General features: G+C 41.3%; 1 protein-coding gene across 1 annotated transcript in view; it reads left to right on the top strand.

Annotated features, from left to right (window-relative positions):
* The window catches only part of ADAMTSL3 (ADAMTS like 3), a 373236-nt gene that overhangs the window by 235242 nt on the left and 118084 nt on the right, over positions 1–19910 (top strand). The window contains 1 exon segment of the mRNA XM_060157437.1: positions 9542–9831. Within this exon segment, the coding sequence (XP_060013420.1) occupies positions 9542–9831 (290 nt within the window).

The following is a 19910-nucleotide window of genomic DNA, read 5'->3' as shown; positions in this document are numbered from 1 at the left end:
ATTTTGGGATGATTGCTGTCTATTCAGGTATTCCAGAGCTGGAGAGTACATCAAGTTGATTGTGGAGATTTAATCCGCTGCTTCTGAGGCTGCTGGGAGAGATTTCCCTTTCTCTTCTTTGTTCCCACAGCTCCTGGGGCTCAGCTTTGGATTTGGACCCGCCTCTGCGTGTAGGTCGCCAGAGGGCGTCTGTTCCTGCCCAGACAGGGCGGGGTTAAAGGAGCAGCTGATTAGGGGGCTCTGGCTCACTCAGGCCGGGGGGAGAGGGGTATGGAATGCAGGGTGAGCCTGCGGCGGCAGAGGCTGGAGTGATGTTGCACCAGCCTGAGGCACACCCTGTGTTCTCCCGGGGGAAGTTGTCCCTGGATCATGGGACCCTGGCAGTGGCGGGCTGCCCAGGCTCCCAGAAGGGGAGGTGTGGGTAGTGCCCTGTGTTTGCACACAGGCTTCTTGGTGGCGGCAGCAGCTGCCTTAGCGTCTCATGCACGTCTCTGGGGTCCGCGCTGATAGCCGCGGCTTGCGCCCGTCTCTGGAGCTTGTTTAGGCAGTGCTCTGAATCTCCTCTCCTGGTGCACCCTGAAACAATGGTCTCTTGCCTCTTCAGCAGCTCCAGACTTTTTCCCAGACTCCCTCCCAGCTAGCTGTGGTGCACTAGCCCCTTCAGTCTGTGTTCACACCGCCAACCCCAGTCTTCTCCCTGACCTCCGAAGCTGGAGCCTCAGCTCCCAGCCCCCACCTGCCCTGGCGGGTGAGCAGACAAGCCTCTCGGGCTGGTGAGTGCTGGTCGGCACTGATCCTCTGTGCGGGAATCTCTCCCCGCTTTGCCTTCCGCACCCTTGTTGCTGCGCTCTCTTCTGTGGCTCCGAAGCTCCCCGCTCCAACACCCGCAGTGTCCGCCCGCGAAGGGGCTTCCTAGTGTGTGGAAACTTTTCCTCCTTCACAGCTCCCTCCCCAAGATGCAGGTCCCGTCCCTATTCTTTTGTCTCTGTTTTTTCTTTTTTCTTTTGCCCTACCCAGGTACGTGGGGAGTTTCTTGCCTTTTGGGAGGTCTGAGGTCTTCTGCCAGCGGTCAGTAGGTGTTCTGTAGGAGTTGTTCCACGTGTAGATGTATTTCTGGTGTATTTGTGGGGAGGAGGGTGATCTCCATGTCTTACTCCTCCACCATGCTGAAGGTCTCCCCCCAACTTGGTTTTTAAGAAGGTTTTTTTTTTCCCTTGCTATGGAAAATTTCAAGGCTGTATAAATGAGGTGAGAAGAGTGTAACGAACCCCCATGTGTCCATCACCCACCTGCAACAGTTATCAACTTGGGGCCACTCTTGCTTCATCTGCACTACTACCTCCAGCCCACTGGGCCATTTTGGAAGCACACCCAGACAGCATACCATTTCATTCATAAATATTTCAGTATGTAGCTCTAAACTAGAAAGATCTTTTTTGATAACCACAATACCACTTTTTAAAGTGTGGTTCTCAAATTGCTTCCTGTAGAAGCATCTGTGGTGCTATTTAAAATGCAGATTTCTGGACCTCACCAAGTCAGACATTCTGGGAGTGAGTCCCAGTCACCAGCACTTTCTTTTTCTTTTGGCTCTGCCAGGTATTTTTTAAATGGTGGTAAAATGTACATAACCTAAAATGGACCATTTTAACCCTTTTTAAGTGTACAGTTCATTGATATTAAGTCCATTGACATTGTTGTGCAACCGTCACCACCATCCATCTCCAGAATTTCTCATCGTCACCAACCCCAACTCTGTACCCACTAAACACTGACTCCCCACCCTCCTATTCCTACCCTCAGCCCCTGGTAATCTCTGTTCTACTTCCATCTCTGTGGATTTGTCAGCAGCGTTTTTAGCAAGCACGCTGGGTGACTGGGGGTGGGGTGCATCCACATTTGGGAACCATTGGGTCAGATAGTCCTGAGGGTCCCTTTTAAGTTCTGAAAATACGGTTTGTTTTACTTAACTGGAAAAGGCCCATATCGTGTAAGCTTAGCGGGTTCCAGCCCCGTATCCATCCCCAAGCCTGCATGAACTGTCAGCCCCACCCGACTTTGCTGGTGGCTCTTCCAGTCCGTATTCACTGTGCAAAGCTGGTTCACCCTTTCCTCCTGTAGGACACCACTTCTTTCTTCCCATCATGGAAAACCGAGGCCCCAGCACCTGTTCCCGGGTCTGAGCGGCTGCCTCCCTCCACCTTCCTCCCTGTTTCCCTCTGTGGTCTCTCTGCGATTTTCCTTTATAATTCACACTGTCTGGCAGCTTCTGGCCTGTTCCTGGCTGTCTAGTGTGAAGTTTATGGTTTCCTCCTACCACTTCTGACTCTAGTCATTCCCTTGATTTCCAAACAAAACCACAACATATCTCAGCTTCCAGTTCATCCTTTTATTACCCCTGTCTCTTGTGGTTTGGGGGTGCTTGCTTGTTGACAGTGAGCTGTATTTCAGATCCCTTGAGGAAAGCCTCCCAAACCCTCCTGGAGGAGCTAAATATTTCTGCCTCTGTGGTTAACTATGGCCCGAGCTCTGAATTTACATAGAAAGTGGATGTTCAAAAGGCTTTTCTTTTTAATTAGAAAAATAAAAATTATAGCTTATAAAGCTAAGCCAGGGAACTGCAGTTTTGACCTTCTTAACTTTCAGCTGTGGAATGTGTTGACAGTTGATACGGTTCATTGTTGTTTTAAAAGTTCTTCCCTGGAGCCTTCCTAGTTTTTCTACGGGATTCATAACACTTCCTTAGCCATGCTGCCCTCCCTCCCATTTTTCATATATGAGAACCAAGGATTTAGAACACTTTGTGTATTTTCTTCATTGCTATTTTAGCTTCTGCATTTGTGCTATTTGTATTTGCTAAAATTAAATTAGGTTATGTTTCAGGCAGCTGTTTTTCTCACAACAACAGCAGTAAACAACGAATATTGAGGACTTCTTTTGTTCCAGACTGTGTTCTAAGTGTTGCATGTGGATTAACTGATTTAATTCTCCCAATGGCCCCGTAAGGAGGCATTATTATTCGCTTCATTTTAGGGATGAGGGAACAAAGGCCTAGATTAAGGAATTATCCAACATTTCAGAGCTATTAAGTGGTGGATGGCGATTCTCTGGCATGGGATACTAGGAAGAGCTCCAACTTTATGTTAGGAGACCTGAATTCAAGTCTCTCCCATCCTTAGGTTGGTCTAATAGGGCAGATAGAGAAGTTAGTGATTATATTACGGTATTGTAAGGCTTAGGGGGTCAGGGATGGCTTCCTGGGAGAGGTGGTACATGAAATGATGCCCTAAGACGTACACAGATGTCAGAACAGCATGTCAGGTACGGAGGTTGCATGTTGGCCAACTGGCCTGTGGGGGCCACACCTGGACATTGAGGTACTAAGCGTGGAGAGGGGGCTGGAGGAGAAGTAGGTGGTGATGGCAGCTAGGAAAGTAAGCAAGTCTTGGAGGTCTTCCATGGTTCATAAAGGAATTTGGACTTCATCTGGAGGCCGTGAGAGCCATTTAAGGATTTTTAACAAGTGATGTAATCACGATTACATTTTTAGAGAGTTCTTTCTGGATGTCTGCAGTTTGTTTCTAATTATTTACTATGATAAATAAAACTGTAGCAAATCTCAAATTGCCCATCTCTTCATCTCTAATGGTCTCCTTGGGACACATTTGCTGGGGTGGAATTTCTGGGCCAGAAGATAGGCACGTTCAAGGTATTTAATTTCTACTGTCAAATTTCCTTTTTAAAATTTAAACCAAAGATACTATAGTGTTAGGCAGTGCTGAATCTTGTTTTGTTTTTTGTTTTTCCCCCATAGTAATTTTAAAAATGAAATTCTCATTAAATTGGAGGGGATCTTTGTGCATTTTTTTCTGGGAGATTATACAGATGGCATACTCTCTAAGACCCTCTATATTTAAGGATGCCTTTCTTATACCCTCAAATGAGCAGGAATATGAACTCTTGTTTAATAAGCTATCTTCTTTTTTTTTTCCTTAAAACTGTGGACATATGGCTCTGGATATTGAAAAGGAAACATTTGCGCCTAAACTGTCCTTCCTCCTTGTGTTGTGAACCATTTTTTTTTTTTTCTGCTTAGATATAAGATTTTCCCCATATACTTAAAATTAGAGGATTTTTCTAGAATAAGTCCAGGTTCTACTTTCTTTTCAATAATTTTGGTAAACAGTGAGGGCTTTTAAGACATAGATTCAGATCTTTCTTGGGTGCATGAAAGTTTTCTTCTGTTGTATTTGTGCCTCTTTTCTGTTATTTTTCTTATTTATTCTAAAGGTTCACCAACTGTCTGTATTGCATCTCTTCTCTATTTTTAACATGTGATATTTACCCCCACCTCTTTGTCTTTTTTCCTCCATGTTTTGGAAGCACACCTCCCCTTCAAACAAAAGCACTTGCCCTCCTCCTCATTGAATGTATTTCCTACTATTCATTTGGATTTTCTTCTGTCATAGAGCAAACTTTGCATTAGTTTTGTATTTTTCAGTCTTTTCTCAACCAAGCCAGAGGTTTTTTTTCCAGCCATGTTTTGACTCCTTAACCCCATCATTTATCTTTCGTTTTGTAGAATGCGTCCTTGAATTTTATTGTCATTAAATTTTAAGGAGATGCTATACATTTCCTTCTGTTTCTGATAATATTTTCCCCAAAATATGCTTTTCTTTCACTAATACAGTTTACATTCTTCTTTTAGAGCGAAGAATTATTTTATCAAGTGGGTATTGGTGTTTGTTTATTCATTTTTGAAATAAGAAAAGTAAATGCCCCCAAATAGTATTGTTGAATTTTCCTGGCATCCTTTTATTGTCATCTTGGATGATCTTAAAATGCATCTCTCACCTATGATCTCTCACTGCTGAGGCAGGGTAAGATAACGCCAGTAGCTACTTTGTAACCTTTGACAAATTACCCTCAGTTTCCTCATCTGTAAAATGGGAATAATAACAATACTTCCTGATGGGGTTGTTGTTATGAGTAAATGATAAAATATATGTGCAGTACATAGAACAGTATCTCACACGAATAATAATGCAATTAATGTTAGTTGTCATTTTTTATTGTGTTGTAATTATTGAACTTTTCACTCTGACATCTCATTTAATCCTTACCTAACCCCATTAGGTTGGTACCATTACTGTTCCTATTTTACAGAAAATTATGGCCTTTGTATTTGAGTAACAATTTGACTGGACATAATATTCTTGGGACCCAGATTCTCTCTCTCAAAACTTTTGCTCCATCCTTTTCTGGTTTTGAATGTTGTGAGTCTGAAGTCCACCTGACTTTTTATTCTTATAAGGGACTTTTTTTGTAATGCTTATACAATTCTTTCTTCATCCTCAAAGTTTTACTTTTTTTTTTTTTTTTTTTTGTGGTATGCGGGCCTCTCACTGTTGTGGCCTCTCCTGCTGCGGAGCACAGGCTCCGGACGCGCAGGCTCAGCGGCCATGGCTCACGGGCCCAGCCGCTCCGCGGCATGTGGGATCTTCCCGGACCAGGGCACGAACCCGTGTCCCCTGCATCGGCAGGCGGACTCTCAACCACTGCGCCACCAGGGAAGCCCCCAAAGTTTTACTTTCTTAAGCCAGGTATATTCATCTACACAAACAGTGCTTTAAGACAACACAAATTTATTATCTCACCGTTCTGTAGGTCAGAAACCCAATAGATTCAACTGGTTTCTCTGGATCCCACTAGGCTAAAATCAAGATGTCTGTCAGCCTGAACGCTTCTCGGAAGGCCCTAGGGTGGAATCCACTCCCAGGCTCCTTCAGGGAGTTGGCAGAATTCGGGCGCATGCACTTGCGGAGCTGAAATCTCCATTTCCTTGCTGGCTGTTGGCCAGGAGTTGTTCTCAACTTCTGGAGGCCTCCTACATTCCTCAGCTCCTGGCCTCTTCCATCTTGGAACCAGGAACAGCGGGCTGAGTACCTCTCATGCTTTGAATCTCTCTTGCCTCTGGTTCTGCTGCATCTCTCTAACTCCAGCCAGAGAATTTTCTCTGTTTTTAAGGACTCATATGATTAGATTAGGCCCACTAGGATAATCTCCCTATCTTGAGGTCATAACCTTAATCACATCTGCAAAATCCCTTTTGCAATGTAAGGTAACATATTCATAAATTCTAGGAATTAGGGTGTGGACATCTTTGGGGGGGCATTATTCTGCTGAAAGCTCTAGGTTTTTATGTGAATCATTTTTTCATCACTTTTTCCTGGAAGACAGCGTACCTTTCCAAGCTGTATTTTAGGCACATTTTTCGCATATTTTATTTGTGAACACTTTTTTTCTGTTTCATGTGTTGAAACCTCTACTTGAAGAATCCAGTTGTCTTCAGTATTGGATTATTTAGGTTCTCTCTCATTTTATCTCTAAAAACTGCATTGAAAATCAATTTTAGAGAGGTATAATTTACATACAAACACTGTCTATTCAAAGTGATGAGTTTTAACAGATGTACACAACCATAAAACCCCAGCCCCATTCATGATACAAAACATTCCCATCACCCCAAAAGCTTCCTTTGCAGCCCATCCCTCCTTTCACCCCTCTAATTGCTTTAAAAGCTTCTCTTTCTCTCTCTCTCAACACTGCATTCACTTCCAAGTCTTGCTTCTATGTCATTAATTTGATTTTCAGCTATATTTCTTCTGTTTTTCTTCTTAGTTCTGAATTATTTGTTAGTTTCTAATAATGTTATGTTTCATAGTTTGTTTCTTCAGCTCTATAGTTTTCCATTTTATTCTGTTGTTTTGTCATCTTGTGTCTAAGCTCTCATGTTAGTGAATTGCTCTTCTTTTAAGTTCTTCTGTTGTGCAAAGACATAGGGAACATGCTCTGTTTCTCTGGTTTTGTTGTGCCCAGACATTGCTCTTCAAATGCTTGTGTGCAACTGCGCTCCATTCTTTTCTTTAAAAAAAATTACTGTGGGAGAGAAACAAAAACAAAACAAGATTCAGAACTGCATGAACACTATACTGTCTTTCCTTTAAATAAAAAATAATACATAGAAGAAGATCATGCTAGAAGATGCATACATTTTGGAGTTGCTGTGGCTCCCCACATCACCACCCCCAAATCATTCATGGCTAATTTGGACAGCTCTGACATTTGTTTTTTAAGAGGACCCTTAAAAGGATCTTTGAAAACCAACTTGAGGAAACTCCCAGGTGGTACAGTGGTTAGGACTCTGTGCTTTCACTTTTGAGGGCCCGGGTTCTATCCCTGGTCTGGGAACTAAGATCCCACCATCCCCCCAATTTTTTTTAATTAAAAAATTGAACAGAAAAACAACTTGAAAGATCCAGGACACCTAGAAAAATATCAAGTGTAACCATCATTTGCCCTGTTGGGAACTGAGGTGAGCCTTCCTCTCAGGATTCTGAATCTACAAGACACAGGAGTCCAGTCTGAATGAAAAAAATCTACTTCCCATTAAAACGTAATCCCAAATTTTAAGTTTTTATTACAAAGGCCAAAAGAGAAAAATATTAATGATCATAGAAGTACCGTATTCATATGGTTAGAAAGTTCAAACATTTTAAAGCTGCAAAACAAAAAGTAAAAGCCTCCCTTTACACACTCCAGTTCCCAACTCTTGCAATTGCTTCCTGAAAAGAGAAATTATATGTAAATCAGCATATATAGACATATAGCTATAAATATATACTATATATAGTATATACACTATATATGTGTATATATATATGCCCTTTTGTGTATTTAGACAAAAGATCATAGTATATATATCCCACACTTATTTCATTTAACAGTCTTCAAGAGAAGACTATTCCTTATCAATCATATAGACTCACCTCCTTCTTTTAAATGACCTCATCTTATTACATTCTATGGATGCATCATCTTAAATTTAATCAGTCTCCTCCTTTCCAGTTCTACCGTGGGAAAGCAACAAGCAGAGTAAACATGCAAATATTACTCCAATACCTCTCCATCCTGAGAAGTTAAGCAAAACCTTTCATGGAAAATGAGGATTAGAGAATAGAGTTTCCCACTAACAATTTTCAACCCAGGAAACAAAAATGCGGAAAGGGAGGAGTTATTGATATTTCTTTATTGGGCTCATCTAAAGCAATGGTGTTTCAATTCTGCTGATTGGTATGTGCTATTGTGTACAACTGTAATGAAGCCTTATCTAGGGAAAGAAGCTTAAATGACTCTGAGAGACCCTTGTAACCATATCATTCTGAGATTTTAAACATTAAGCCTTGGAACTGCATTTTAAGCAAACATCTCAGCAGCATTTTCTGAAGTTAGTTAGTACAACATTATCCCATGAATAGAGGCGTATATTCACTTAAGTTTAGGAAATGATGCCCATTATATTCCCCTCTTAAATATGTATGGTATGCATTCATATCATAGTTTTTGGAAAAGTTTTGCAGTAAATAAACCTATTCAACCTTATTGAAAGCAAAGTTTCCCAGACTTATTCTATTACCGCACTCTTTCCAGCCTATTACTTGTTAATATCTTATGATGCAAGTGTTCCTTCAGAGTATCTTTAAAATATATGTCCCTGTTGAATCTATGTTTTAAATTCAGTGCAGGAATCAGTAAACATTTTATGTAAAGAGCCAGATAATAACTCTTTTAGGTTTTGCAGACCAAACAGTCTATATTGCAAACACTCAGTTCTGCCGTGTAACACAAAAGCAGCCGTAAACAATGGGTGAACAAGTGATCGTGGCTGTATTCAGTAAATCTTTAATTATGGACACACATTGAATTTTATGTCATTTTCACATGACACAAAATATTATCCTTCTTTTTTTTCCCCCCAGCCATTGAAAACTATAAAAATCATTCTTAACAGGTAGGCTGGATTTGACCTTTGTAGGCCTTTGGTCTACAGACCAAAAGGGTGACACCCTGTGATTTAGTGGATAATGATTCAGGATAAGAAATAAATGCTTTATTCAGTCAGATTGGGCAACACCTGGGATATTTTCAAGAAGATTCAGAAGTTTTGTGTATTTATATATTAAATAGAAAAGAATATTAAAGCTTCATCCACTCTTCAGAAGGCATTTGTTATCCTACAGTTTAGCTCCTAAATATCGAGACATTTTAATAAAACTCTGCCTGTTAAGAAAGGGTAAGCTCAATAAAGATTTCTTGAATAAATACTGGTGAACATCTCCATATTATAAAAGAAATCAGAGTAGAAATGATCTCTACACAATGGTTTATTTATTACCAGATCTTAAAGAAAACTGTTTAGTGATGATCTGCAAAGGTCAGAGCACAGAATTTGAATTATAAAATGGGTACAAAAGTTCAGTGTATCTCTGGTGCAGATTTCTTTCCATGGCTGACGGGGTTGGAACATTTGTCAGCGACACCTTTTTGAGCACCAACAAAAGGACAGCATTCCAAATATATTGAATTCCCTCTGGATGAAGTTACTTTTTTCCTTCATAGGATGCTTGTCGCTCCTTTTGTGGCCTCTCTTGAATGACTGCCCGTGTCCTCCCCCCACCCGGGGCTCCCCCGTTTCACGCAGGTTCATTCCAGAGCCCTGGTCCGCCTGCAGCACCACGTGTGGGCCGGGCGTTCAGGTGCGAGAGGTGAAGTGCCGCGTGCTCCTGACGTTCACGCAGACGGAGACCGAGCTACCCGAGGAAGAGTGTGAAGGCCCCCGGCTGCCCACCGAGCGGCCCTGCCACCTGGAACCCTGTGATGAGAGCCCCACCTCCCGTGAGCTGGCCGCCTCCCAGCAGGAGCAGGACAGCGAGATGACTTACGACTGGGAGTACGCTGGGTTCACCCCTTGCACCGCCACGTGTTTGGGAGGTATGTGATTTTTTTGTTTAAGGGACGGTTAGGTCTTGCATTGCGGATGGTTTGAGAAATCACTAAATCGGGTAAGCCAGATATGCAAATTAGCAGAAATCAAAAGGAGGTTAAGGTTGAATAATTGAAAACTATGCCTTTTCTTTCTTTCAGTTTTCATCGTGATTATTCTAGAAAGATAAAGGACTAGTGGCACTGTAGCCTGTGCTCCTTGGCCTAAGCATCCGCCTGAGATGGAGCGAGAGGTCACTGATTAATAGAGAATAAATAGGAAAATGCAGAAATGATTAGTTAAGGCAATCTTGTGCATAAAACAGAATTACAGATCGAGGCAGCCTGGGATTGCCCTGTCTGATGCAACTCTTGGTCAGAAGCCATCCTTAGAAAATATTTAGGTCCATACCTGCACATTGGACCGGAAACCAGTGCAGAGCACACTGGTCACCATGATTTATGTGTGTACGTGTGGGGTAACATGCATAGCCAGGGGACCCTGTTAGGATTAGGAAGTGGTAATATAGTCAGGGGACCCCACTGGGGTGGAAGTTGGCCCCAAGGTGCTTTAAGCATTCCAGGATCCAAAAGGAAGTGGATGAGCGGGCGTGGGAGTCCGGATAGTCATTCTCTCTCTGTTGGAAGGAAAAAGACAGAAATAATCAATGGGAAACCTAGATCCTCTACTAACATGAAGGAGACTCATCTCATCAGGAATCCAGGCCCCTGACATCCTATCACTGACTCTTGACTGTGCCTTCCTGCCAGCTGTCATGGCTAAAGTTGGGGGCTAGAAATGCTCTGACTTCAGTCCCAGCCAACGGTGGACAAGATAAGGAAGCTATTGCCTTAGGAGGCAGTTGGATCAAGAGCAGGCTCCACTCCTCCTGGCGGCCCCGCACCCGTTAGGAGCTCCCGATCGGGTCTTAGAGCTCATGGACCAGTCATTGTGCCCAAGCCTCTCCTCTTTTGCCCCTCAGGCTCTTGAGGACATTCTCAATCCTTGCCATCCAATCACTGTGACTTCATGGTATCTGTCTTTCTCCTTTCTTGTCTAATCAACCTGTAAACCCACCTGTCCTAGACACCAGCCTGTCAATAGCCCCAGATGAGGTGGTGTGTGCTTTACCCCCAGGTTTCAGCTAAGCTACTGCCTTTCGCCTGGAGGTACACATGTGCAAGTTAGGAGAAGAACCCTTATCTGCCTCCAGATTCTCTCTATCTCTTACTTGCTTCTCCCTGGTTCCTAGAAGCCCATCCCAACTAGCCAGGAACTTAGCCTGGTTCACCCTAAATGTCTGCTGTGTCTCTTCCCTTCCGGGCATGTAAGTCTCAGTTACCTGCACACTGCCACATGTCTGCTGTTGCCCCAAAACCTAACTACTGCTCCCTCTGGGTTCAGGGTCCTGGCCACGTCTTTTGTTATATCTTGGAAACCTTAAGACTGATATGCCCTTGGCAATCTGGGAGCTAGTACTTTCTTGATGAATCTGGGGAAACCCTCTAGAGATAGTCACTGGGATGCAAAAATGTTCTCCTATTCAATTGCAATTATAGATGTCTGGAACTTTCTACTACATGACTACAGAACGCAGCTATCTCTACCACTTCTGAGCCACTACATTGCTGTATTTTCACCAGAGACTTGGAGATTTGCCTTTCAGTATGAGAGCAGAAATAAGCCCTGCTATTGCTTGCATCCCCCAAAACTACTGTGTTAATCTCAGGCTTTTTAAATACTGCCATTGATAGAATTACTGTTGCATCTAGTACTCTGTCATCCTTGACTTCAGTTCTTTTCCTGACCGGGAAGGCCCTCTCCAGATGGGAAAATATGGCTTGTTGGAACTCAGCAGGCTACTAGGAGTTGCCCAAGGAAAATTGACCAGGTAAATTCTGATTCAGCTGGGAGAGTCTATTAGACCTCATTTTTGGAGCCTGGTGCCAAAATGTGAGGATCTGCGGTGTTCCCAGTGTCCACTAAGACAGCCCTAGTTTCCACCTCCAGGATGCCTGGATCCCCCTGGAATGATTTTCTGTTTTTTGGGTAACAACTTTATTAAGCTGTTAATTCACATACCATACGATTTATATATTTAAAGTATACAATTTGGTGTCTTTAAGTATATTCACCAACTTGTGCAGCCATCATCACGATCAGTTTTAGAAAGAACACTTTCCCCCCAAAAGAACCCTGTATCCTTAAGAAATCACTCCCCATTTTCCCTCAAGCCCCCGTTTCCCTGCTAGCAGCAGCCTCTGGCAACTGCTAATCTACTTTCTATTTATTCTGGACATTTCATATAAATGGAATCACACAATAAGTGATCTTCTGTGACCCCTTTCTTTAACTTAGGGTGTTTTCAATGTTCATCCGTGTTGTAGCATAAGTCAGTACTTCATTTGTTTTTAGGACTGAATACTATTCCATTATATGGCTATATCACATGTCGCCATTCACCAGTTAGAATTTGGATTATTCGCATGTCTTTGGTATTATGAAAACTACTGCTCTGAACATTCATGTTCACATTTTTGTATGGACATATGTCTTCATTTCTCTTGGGTATATACTTAGGAGTAATAGCATGACCAGGATCTGTTTCAAACATAAAAGTTTTTGTGAAACTTGACTAATGCAGTTTATCCTTATGGGCACTGTGGACCTTTTGGCCTGTTGTGAGGAGAAAAATGCCTTGCTCATGTTAGAAATGCATTTCAGCATTCAGATGGTTGATGGGAAGGTGTCCATTTATTTCTGACATCCTCTTGTGTATCTGGAATGCATTTTACATATTTTAATAGCCCTCAACTTGGTAATCTTTCAACTTTCAGTTAAACAGGATTTAGCCTTGTGAGGGTGCCTTGAGCTGTGTAATTAAGAATTAGATCATTAAGATGAACCTTGGATACCCACTAACCCAAATTTTACAGTTGGGGAAGCTGAGGATCAGAGGGCATCACACAGCCCAAAACAGAAAACGAACAACTTAATTGTTGTTCTTTAGAGAGGGTTGATTGAACTGTCAGCGCTTATAATAAGCTTCTTAACTTTGTAAAAGTAATGTTTTTAATTTCTTGGGTTCAAGCTTAAAATTTCCTTTTAAATACATAACTAAATTCTATTAAAACTGGAAAGCTTGGAGGATTATAAAATCCTCTGTAAATGCAGGAAACCGGACACCTGCTCTGTGCTAGACTCCATGCTCTGCACTTGCTTCTGGGCTCAGCATCAGGATATAAAATGAAGGCATAGTCCTTGTCCTGATGGAGTGCAGCTTTCGGTTATTTCGGCTTTACTGTCTCTACTCCATTACTTATAGGCGGTGATACTTGCCTCTCTGTGATCCATTTTAATGTGGTTTTAGAGGCTTGGCCTCTACAAGTCCACTTACGTGTGGTTTTGAATGTGGGTTTTTAACCCTCACCCTGGATAATAGGCAGGGTAAGTCTGCAGTGACTGAAAACCACAGGAAAGTAGAATTTCCACAGGCATATAGTTATTTCTTCAACATTCCTGTTTCTGTAGAAAAATAAGATATGCAAATTATAGATAAACTTTCGGTCACATCTCTTTTTGGGGGGGGGGATACGCGGGCCTCTCACTGTTGCGGCCTCTCCCTCTGCAGAGCACAGCCTCCAGACGCGCAGGCTCAGTGGCCATGGCTCACGGGCCCAGCCGCTCCGCGGCATGTGGGATCTTTCCGGACCGGGGCACGAACCCGTGTCCCCTGCATCGGCAGGCGGACTCTCAACCACTGCGCCACCAGGGAAGCCCACAGTCACATCTTGATATTGTGTATTTGTATATTCTAACTTGCCTTCACATCATACAGGAAATAAAAGTAAATCCGTTTGTTGTCATTACCGATGATTAAGAACATTTTACAAATCTGCTTTCATACTGGAGTGGCAACAGAGAATTCTTTTTCAATTCCCAAAAGTATGAAGCATGCAGACGTATTCAATTTCCATCTTCCAGAGTGTGTGTATGTATGTATGTATACAGCATTGTGTTGTGTGTGTATGTGTGTGTGTGTGTGTGTGCGTGTGTACATACATGTACATTCTAGAAGTTATGCTTACCTTTTTAATACCCTCTGGTAAGGTTTTGTAATTTACTACCTCATAAACATTCCTCACTAAAGTTTTCTTTGGTATCTTATATTATTTGTTGCATTTATGACCTTTCATTTTCACCCTTGTATTTTCTAAAAGCACAGGCTAGTAGCATACACATGGACTTTGAGGCCTGGCCCCATTTTTGAACCCTAGTTCTTCCACTCCCTTTGGGCTAGTTATTTAAGTTTGTAGAGGTTTATTTTTGTAAAATGAGAAGAGCCATATCTACCTTATTAGGATTAATGAAAGGATTAACTGTTATTCTTTCTTTTTTTTAAACATCTTTATTGGACTATAACTGCTTTACAATGGTGTGTTAGTTTCTGCTTTATGACAAAGTAAATCAGCTATACATATACATATATCCCCATATATTACTCAGCCATAAAAAGAAACGAAATTAACTGTGATTCTTAAACAAGGTTATGTTGGAGAGGTGTTTAATCACAGTGCCTGACACATGGTATACGATAAATGTTGGTGGGATGATTGGTTTATAATATAATAATAATAGGTTATTCATCTTATATTAGAATACTGGTTTTTTCCCCTTTTTAAAAAAAATCTGACTAAACTGCTGAAGCCCTTAATGCATCTAACAGTTTCCGAGTGCATTCTTTTGAATTCTTCAAGTAAATAATCATCTGCAATTAATGATGATTTTTCTCTTTCCATTTCCAATAGTTATTTATCTTGTTTATGTTTTATATCTTACTGCATTGTCCAGAATTTCAAAAACGATAGTAAATAATGTGGATAATGCTAACTTTGCCTTGGTCTTGACATTAGCGGGAATCTCTCTATTGTTTCATTCAAAAACAACAGCTTGTAAATGTTTAGTACACGTTTCTTTGTGCCAAGCACTTGGCTAGGTGATATGGACTCAGTAGTTCCTACCTTTGGAACTCAAATCTAGTGAAGGAAATGTGTTACTCACATAATCACACACACATGTATGTAAAGTTACAGCTGGTTATAGCAGCTACAGAAGTATGTGGTGCTGTGAAAGCATATAATAGGAGGAATTTGACCTAATTAGGGAAGTCAGGGAAAGCTTCCCTAAGACCAATTACACTCAAACTTAAATCTGAAAGGTGAGGAATTAATTAAGCAAAAGAGAGGTTGGAGATGGTGGTACAAAGAGAATTTCCAGCAGAAGAAAGATCATGTGGAAGGGCCCTACGTGGCGGGAGGGCACATGGGACATTCCAGGAGCTGAAGAAGTCAGGCACAGCTGGGGTACTGAGAAAGACGGAGTTTAATGTGAGATGATGCTAGAGAGGAATGCAGGGGCCAGACAGTTAAGGCCTTACCGGCCGTGTTGATTTGGGTCTTTATCCCAAGATCGATGAGAAGCAATTCAAGTCATTAAAGTTGGAGTTAATGATCAAATATTTATTTATTTCAAAAAGGTTAGTCTGGTTGTATTGTAAAAAAGGGATTAGAAGGGTTCATAGCAGATGTAAGAGGGACCATCAAAGAAGATTTTGCTGGTCCAGGAGAGAGCTTGGGCTGGAGTGGTGATGATGATGGAGATGGAGTGAGCAGGTGACTTTGAGAGATGTTGAGAAGGGAAAAAGTCTGTCAGTGGAGTGGGCCAGTGGGAGTGAGGTGGCAGGTCTGAGTCCTAAGATTCTTTTCTGAGATGATGAGTGCCGACAGGCGGTCCAGTTTGGCAGAAAGAAATCATGACTTCAGTTTGGACATAATGATTTTAAAGTGCCTTTAGACTTCCAAATGGAGATGCTAAAGAGACAGTTGAATGTGTGAATCTGAAGCAAAGTGGCAAGATCTAGTCTGGAAATATACATTTACGAGTCCTCTGTGTATGGAGAGAATTGAAGCCAGGGGCATGTATGCAAATCTTCAGGAAGGGAACACCTGTGAGCCGTGGGGAGGGTCTAAGAATGAGCTTTGAGGAAATTCAACATCTGATGGCTGGGTGGAGGATACTGAGCCACAAATGTCAATGCAATGAAGAGGTCAGCCAGATAGGAGCAAAACCAGGAGGGAGTGGTGTGGTGGGAACCAGAGTCGCTGTGTTGAGGCCACTGAGAGGTGAAGTGACGTAAACTGAGAATCAGCACCGGGTCCAGCAAGGGGAAGTCACTGAGGACTTACAGGGTCAGTTCCGTGGAGTGGTGGAGACGAAGTCAGACTTGAAAGGACGGAGGAGAGTGATAGGTGATGAATGGAGATGAATAGATTAGATTTTCTTGTGGCAAAACTTACGATAAATAAAACAGAGAAGTAGAAGGCTAGAAGGCACAGTGGGTTAAGGGGGAGGTGTGTGAGTGTGCTGTTATTTAATGACAGAGAGCCTTGGGTACATTTAAAAGGCAAGGAGAGGGGAAATTGACAATAACACAATCATAGTAGGGGACTTTAACACCCCACTTTCACCAATAGACAGATCATCCAAAATGAAAATAAATAAGGAAACACAAGCTTTAAATGATACATTAAGCAAGATGGACTTAATTGATATTTGTAGGGCATTCCATCCAAAAACAACAGAATACACTTTCTTCTCAAGTGCTCACAGAATATTCTTCAGGAGAGATCATATCTTGGGTCACAAATCAAGCCTTGGTAAATTTAAGAAAATTGAAATTGTATCAAGTATCCTTTCTGACCACAGTGCTATGAGACTAGATGTCAATTACAGGAAACAATCTGTAAAATATACAAACACATGGAGGCTAAACAATACACTACTAAATAACCAAGAGATCACTGAAGAAATCAAAGAGGAAATCAAAAAATACCTAGAAACAAATGACAATGAAAACACGATGACCCAAAACCTATAGGATGCAGCAAAAGCAGTTCTAAGAGGGAAGTTTATAGGAATACAATACTACCTCAAGAAACAAGAAAAATCTCAAATAAACAACCTAACCTTATACCTAAAGCAATTAGAGAAAGAACAAAACCCCCTCAAAGTTAGCAGAAAGAAAGATATCATAAAAATCAGATCAGAAATAAATGAAAAAGAAATGAAGGAAATGATAGCAAATATCAATAAAACTAAAAGCTGGTTCTTTGAGAATATAAACAAAATTAATAAACCATTAGCCAGACTCATCAAGAAAAAAAGAGAGCAGACTCAAATCAACAGAATTAGGAATGAAAAGGGAAAAGTTGCAAATGACACTGCAGAAATACAAAGCATCGTAAGAGACTATTACAAGCAACTCTATGCCAATAAAATTGACAACCTGGAAGAAATGGACAAATTCTTAGAAAAGCACAATCTTCTGAGACCGAACCAGGAAGAAATAGAAAATATAAACAGACCAATCGCAAGTACTGAAATTGAGACTGGAATTAAAAATCTTCCAACAAACAAAAGCCCAGGACCAGATGGTTTCACAGGCAAATTCTATCAAACATTTAGAGAAGAGCTAACGCCTATCCTTCTCCAACTCTTCCAAAGTATAGCAGAGGGAGGAACACTTCCAAACTCATTCTACGAGGCCACCGTCACCCTGATACCAAAACTAGACAAAGAGGTAACAAAGAAAGAAAACTATAGGCCAATATACTGATGAACATAGATGCAAAAGTCCTCAACAAAATACTAGCAAACAGAATCCAACAGTACATTAAAAGGATCATACAACATGATCAAGTGGGGTTTATCCCAGGATTACAAGGATTCTTCAGTATACGCAAATCAATGTGATACACCATGTTAACAAATTGAAGAAGAAAACCCATATGATCATCTCAATAGATGCAGAAAAAGCCTTCGACAAAATTCAACACCAATTTCTGATAAAAACCCTCCAGAGGGCTTCCCTGGTGGCACAGTGGTTGAGAGTCTGCCTGCCGATGCAGCGGACCACGGGTTCGTGCCCCCGTCCGGGAAGATCCCACATGCCGCGGAGTGGCTGGGCCCGTGAGCCGTGGCCGCTGAGCCTGCACGTCCGGAGCCTGTGCTCTGCAACGGGAGAGTCCACGACAGTGAGACGCCCGCGTACTGCAAAAAAAAAAAAAAAAAACCCTCCAGAAAGTAGGCATAGAGGGAACCAACCTCAACATAATAAAGGCTATATATGACAAACCCACAGCCAACATCGTCCTCAATGGTGAAAAACTAAACCATTTCCACTAAGATCAGGAACAAAACAAGGTTGCCCACTCTCACCACTATTATTCAACATAGTTTTGGAAGTTTTAGCCACAATAAAAGGAATCCAAATCGGAAAAGAAGAGGTAAAACGGTCACTGTTTGCAGATGACATGACACTATACATAGAGAATCCTAAAGATGCTACCAGAAAACTACTAGAGCTAATCAATGAATTTGGTAAAGTAGCAGGATACAAAATTAATGCAAAGAAATCTCTGGCATTCCTATACACTAATGATGAAAAATATGAAAGAGAAATTAAGGAAACACTCCCATTTACCATTGCAACAAAAAGAATAAAATACCTAGGAATAAACCTACCTAAGGAGACAAAAGACCTGTACTCAGAAAACTATAAGACACTGATGAAAGAAATTAAAGATGATACAAACAGATGGAGAGATATACCATGTTCTTGGATTGGAAGAATCACCATTGTGAAAATGACTATACTACCCAAAACAATCTACAGATTCAGTGCAATCCCTATCAAACTACCAATAGCATTTTTTACAGAACTAGAACAATAAATATCACAATTTGTGTGGAAACACAAAAGACCCCGAATAGCCAAGGCAATCTTGAGAACGAAAAACAGAGCTGGAGGAATCAGGCTCCCTAACTTCAAACTATACCACAAAGCTACAGTAATCAAGAAAGTATGGTACTGGCACAAAAACCAGAATATGGATCAATGGAACAGGATAGAAAGCACAGAGATACACGCATGCACGTATGGTCACCTTATTTTTGATAAAGGAGGGAAGAATGTACAATGGAGAAAAGACAGCCTCTTCGATATGTGGTGCTGGGAAAACTGGACAGCCACATGTAAAAGAATGAAATTAGAACACTCCCTAACACCATACACAAAAATAAGCTCAAAACGGATTAAAGACCCAAATGTAAGACCAGACACTATAAAACTCTTAGAGGAAAACATAGGCAGAACACTCTATGACATAAATCACAGCATGATCCTTTTTGACCCACCTCCTAGAGAAATGAAAATAAAAACAAAAATAAACAAATGCGACCTAATGAAACTTCAAAGCTTTTGCATAGCAGAGGAAACCATAAACAAGACGAAAAGACAACACTTAGAATGGTAGAAAATATTTTCAAATGAAGGAACTGAGAAAGGTTTAATCTCCAAAATATATAAGCAGCTCATGCAGCTCAATATCAAAAAGCAAACAACCCAATCCAAAAATGGGCAGAAGACCAAATAGACATTTCTCCAAAGCAGACATACAGATTTCCAGAAAACACATGGAAGGATGCTCAACATCACTAATCATTAGAGAAATGCAAATCAAACTACAATGTGTCACCTCACATTGGCCAGAATGGCCATCACCAAAATATCTACAAACAGTAAATGCTGGAGAGGGTGTGGAGAAAAGGGAACCCTCTTGCACTGTTGGTGGGAATGTAAACTGATACAGCCACTATGGAGAACAGTATGAAGGTTCCTTAAAAAACTAAAAATAGAACTACCATATAACCCAGTAATCCCACTACTGGGCATATACCCTGAGAAAACCATAATTCAAAAAGAGTCATGTACCACGATGTTCACTGCAGCTCTATTTACTATAGCCAGGACATGGAAGCAACCTAAGTGTCCATTGACAGATGAATGGATAAAGAAAATGTGGCATGTGTACAATGGAATATTACTCAGCCATAAAAAGAAACGCAACTGAGTTATTTGTAGTGAGGTGGATGGACGTAGAGTCTGTCATACAGAGTGAAGTAAGTCAGAAAGAGAAAAGCAAACACTGTATGCTACCACATATATATGGAATCTAAAAAAAAAAAT

The sequence above is a fragment of the Lagenorhynchus albirostris genome, chromosome 1, assembly GCF_949774975.1.
Source record: "Lagenorhynchus albirostris chromosome 1, mLagAlb1.1, whole genome shotgun sequence".
Lineage (NCBI taxonomy): Eukaryota > Metazoa > Chordata > Mammalia > Artiodactyla > Delphinidae > Lagenorhynchus > Lagenorhynchus albirostris.
The sequence above is the reverse complement of the archived record's forward strand: the minus strand, read 5'-3'. Positions and strand labels throughout refer to the sequence as shown.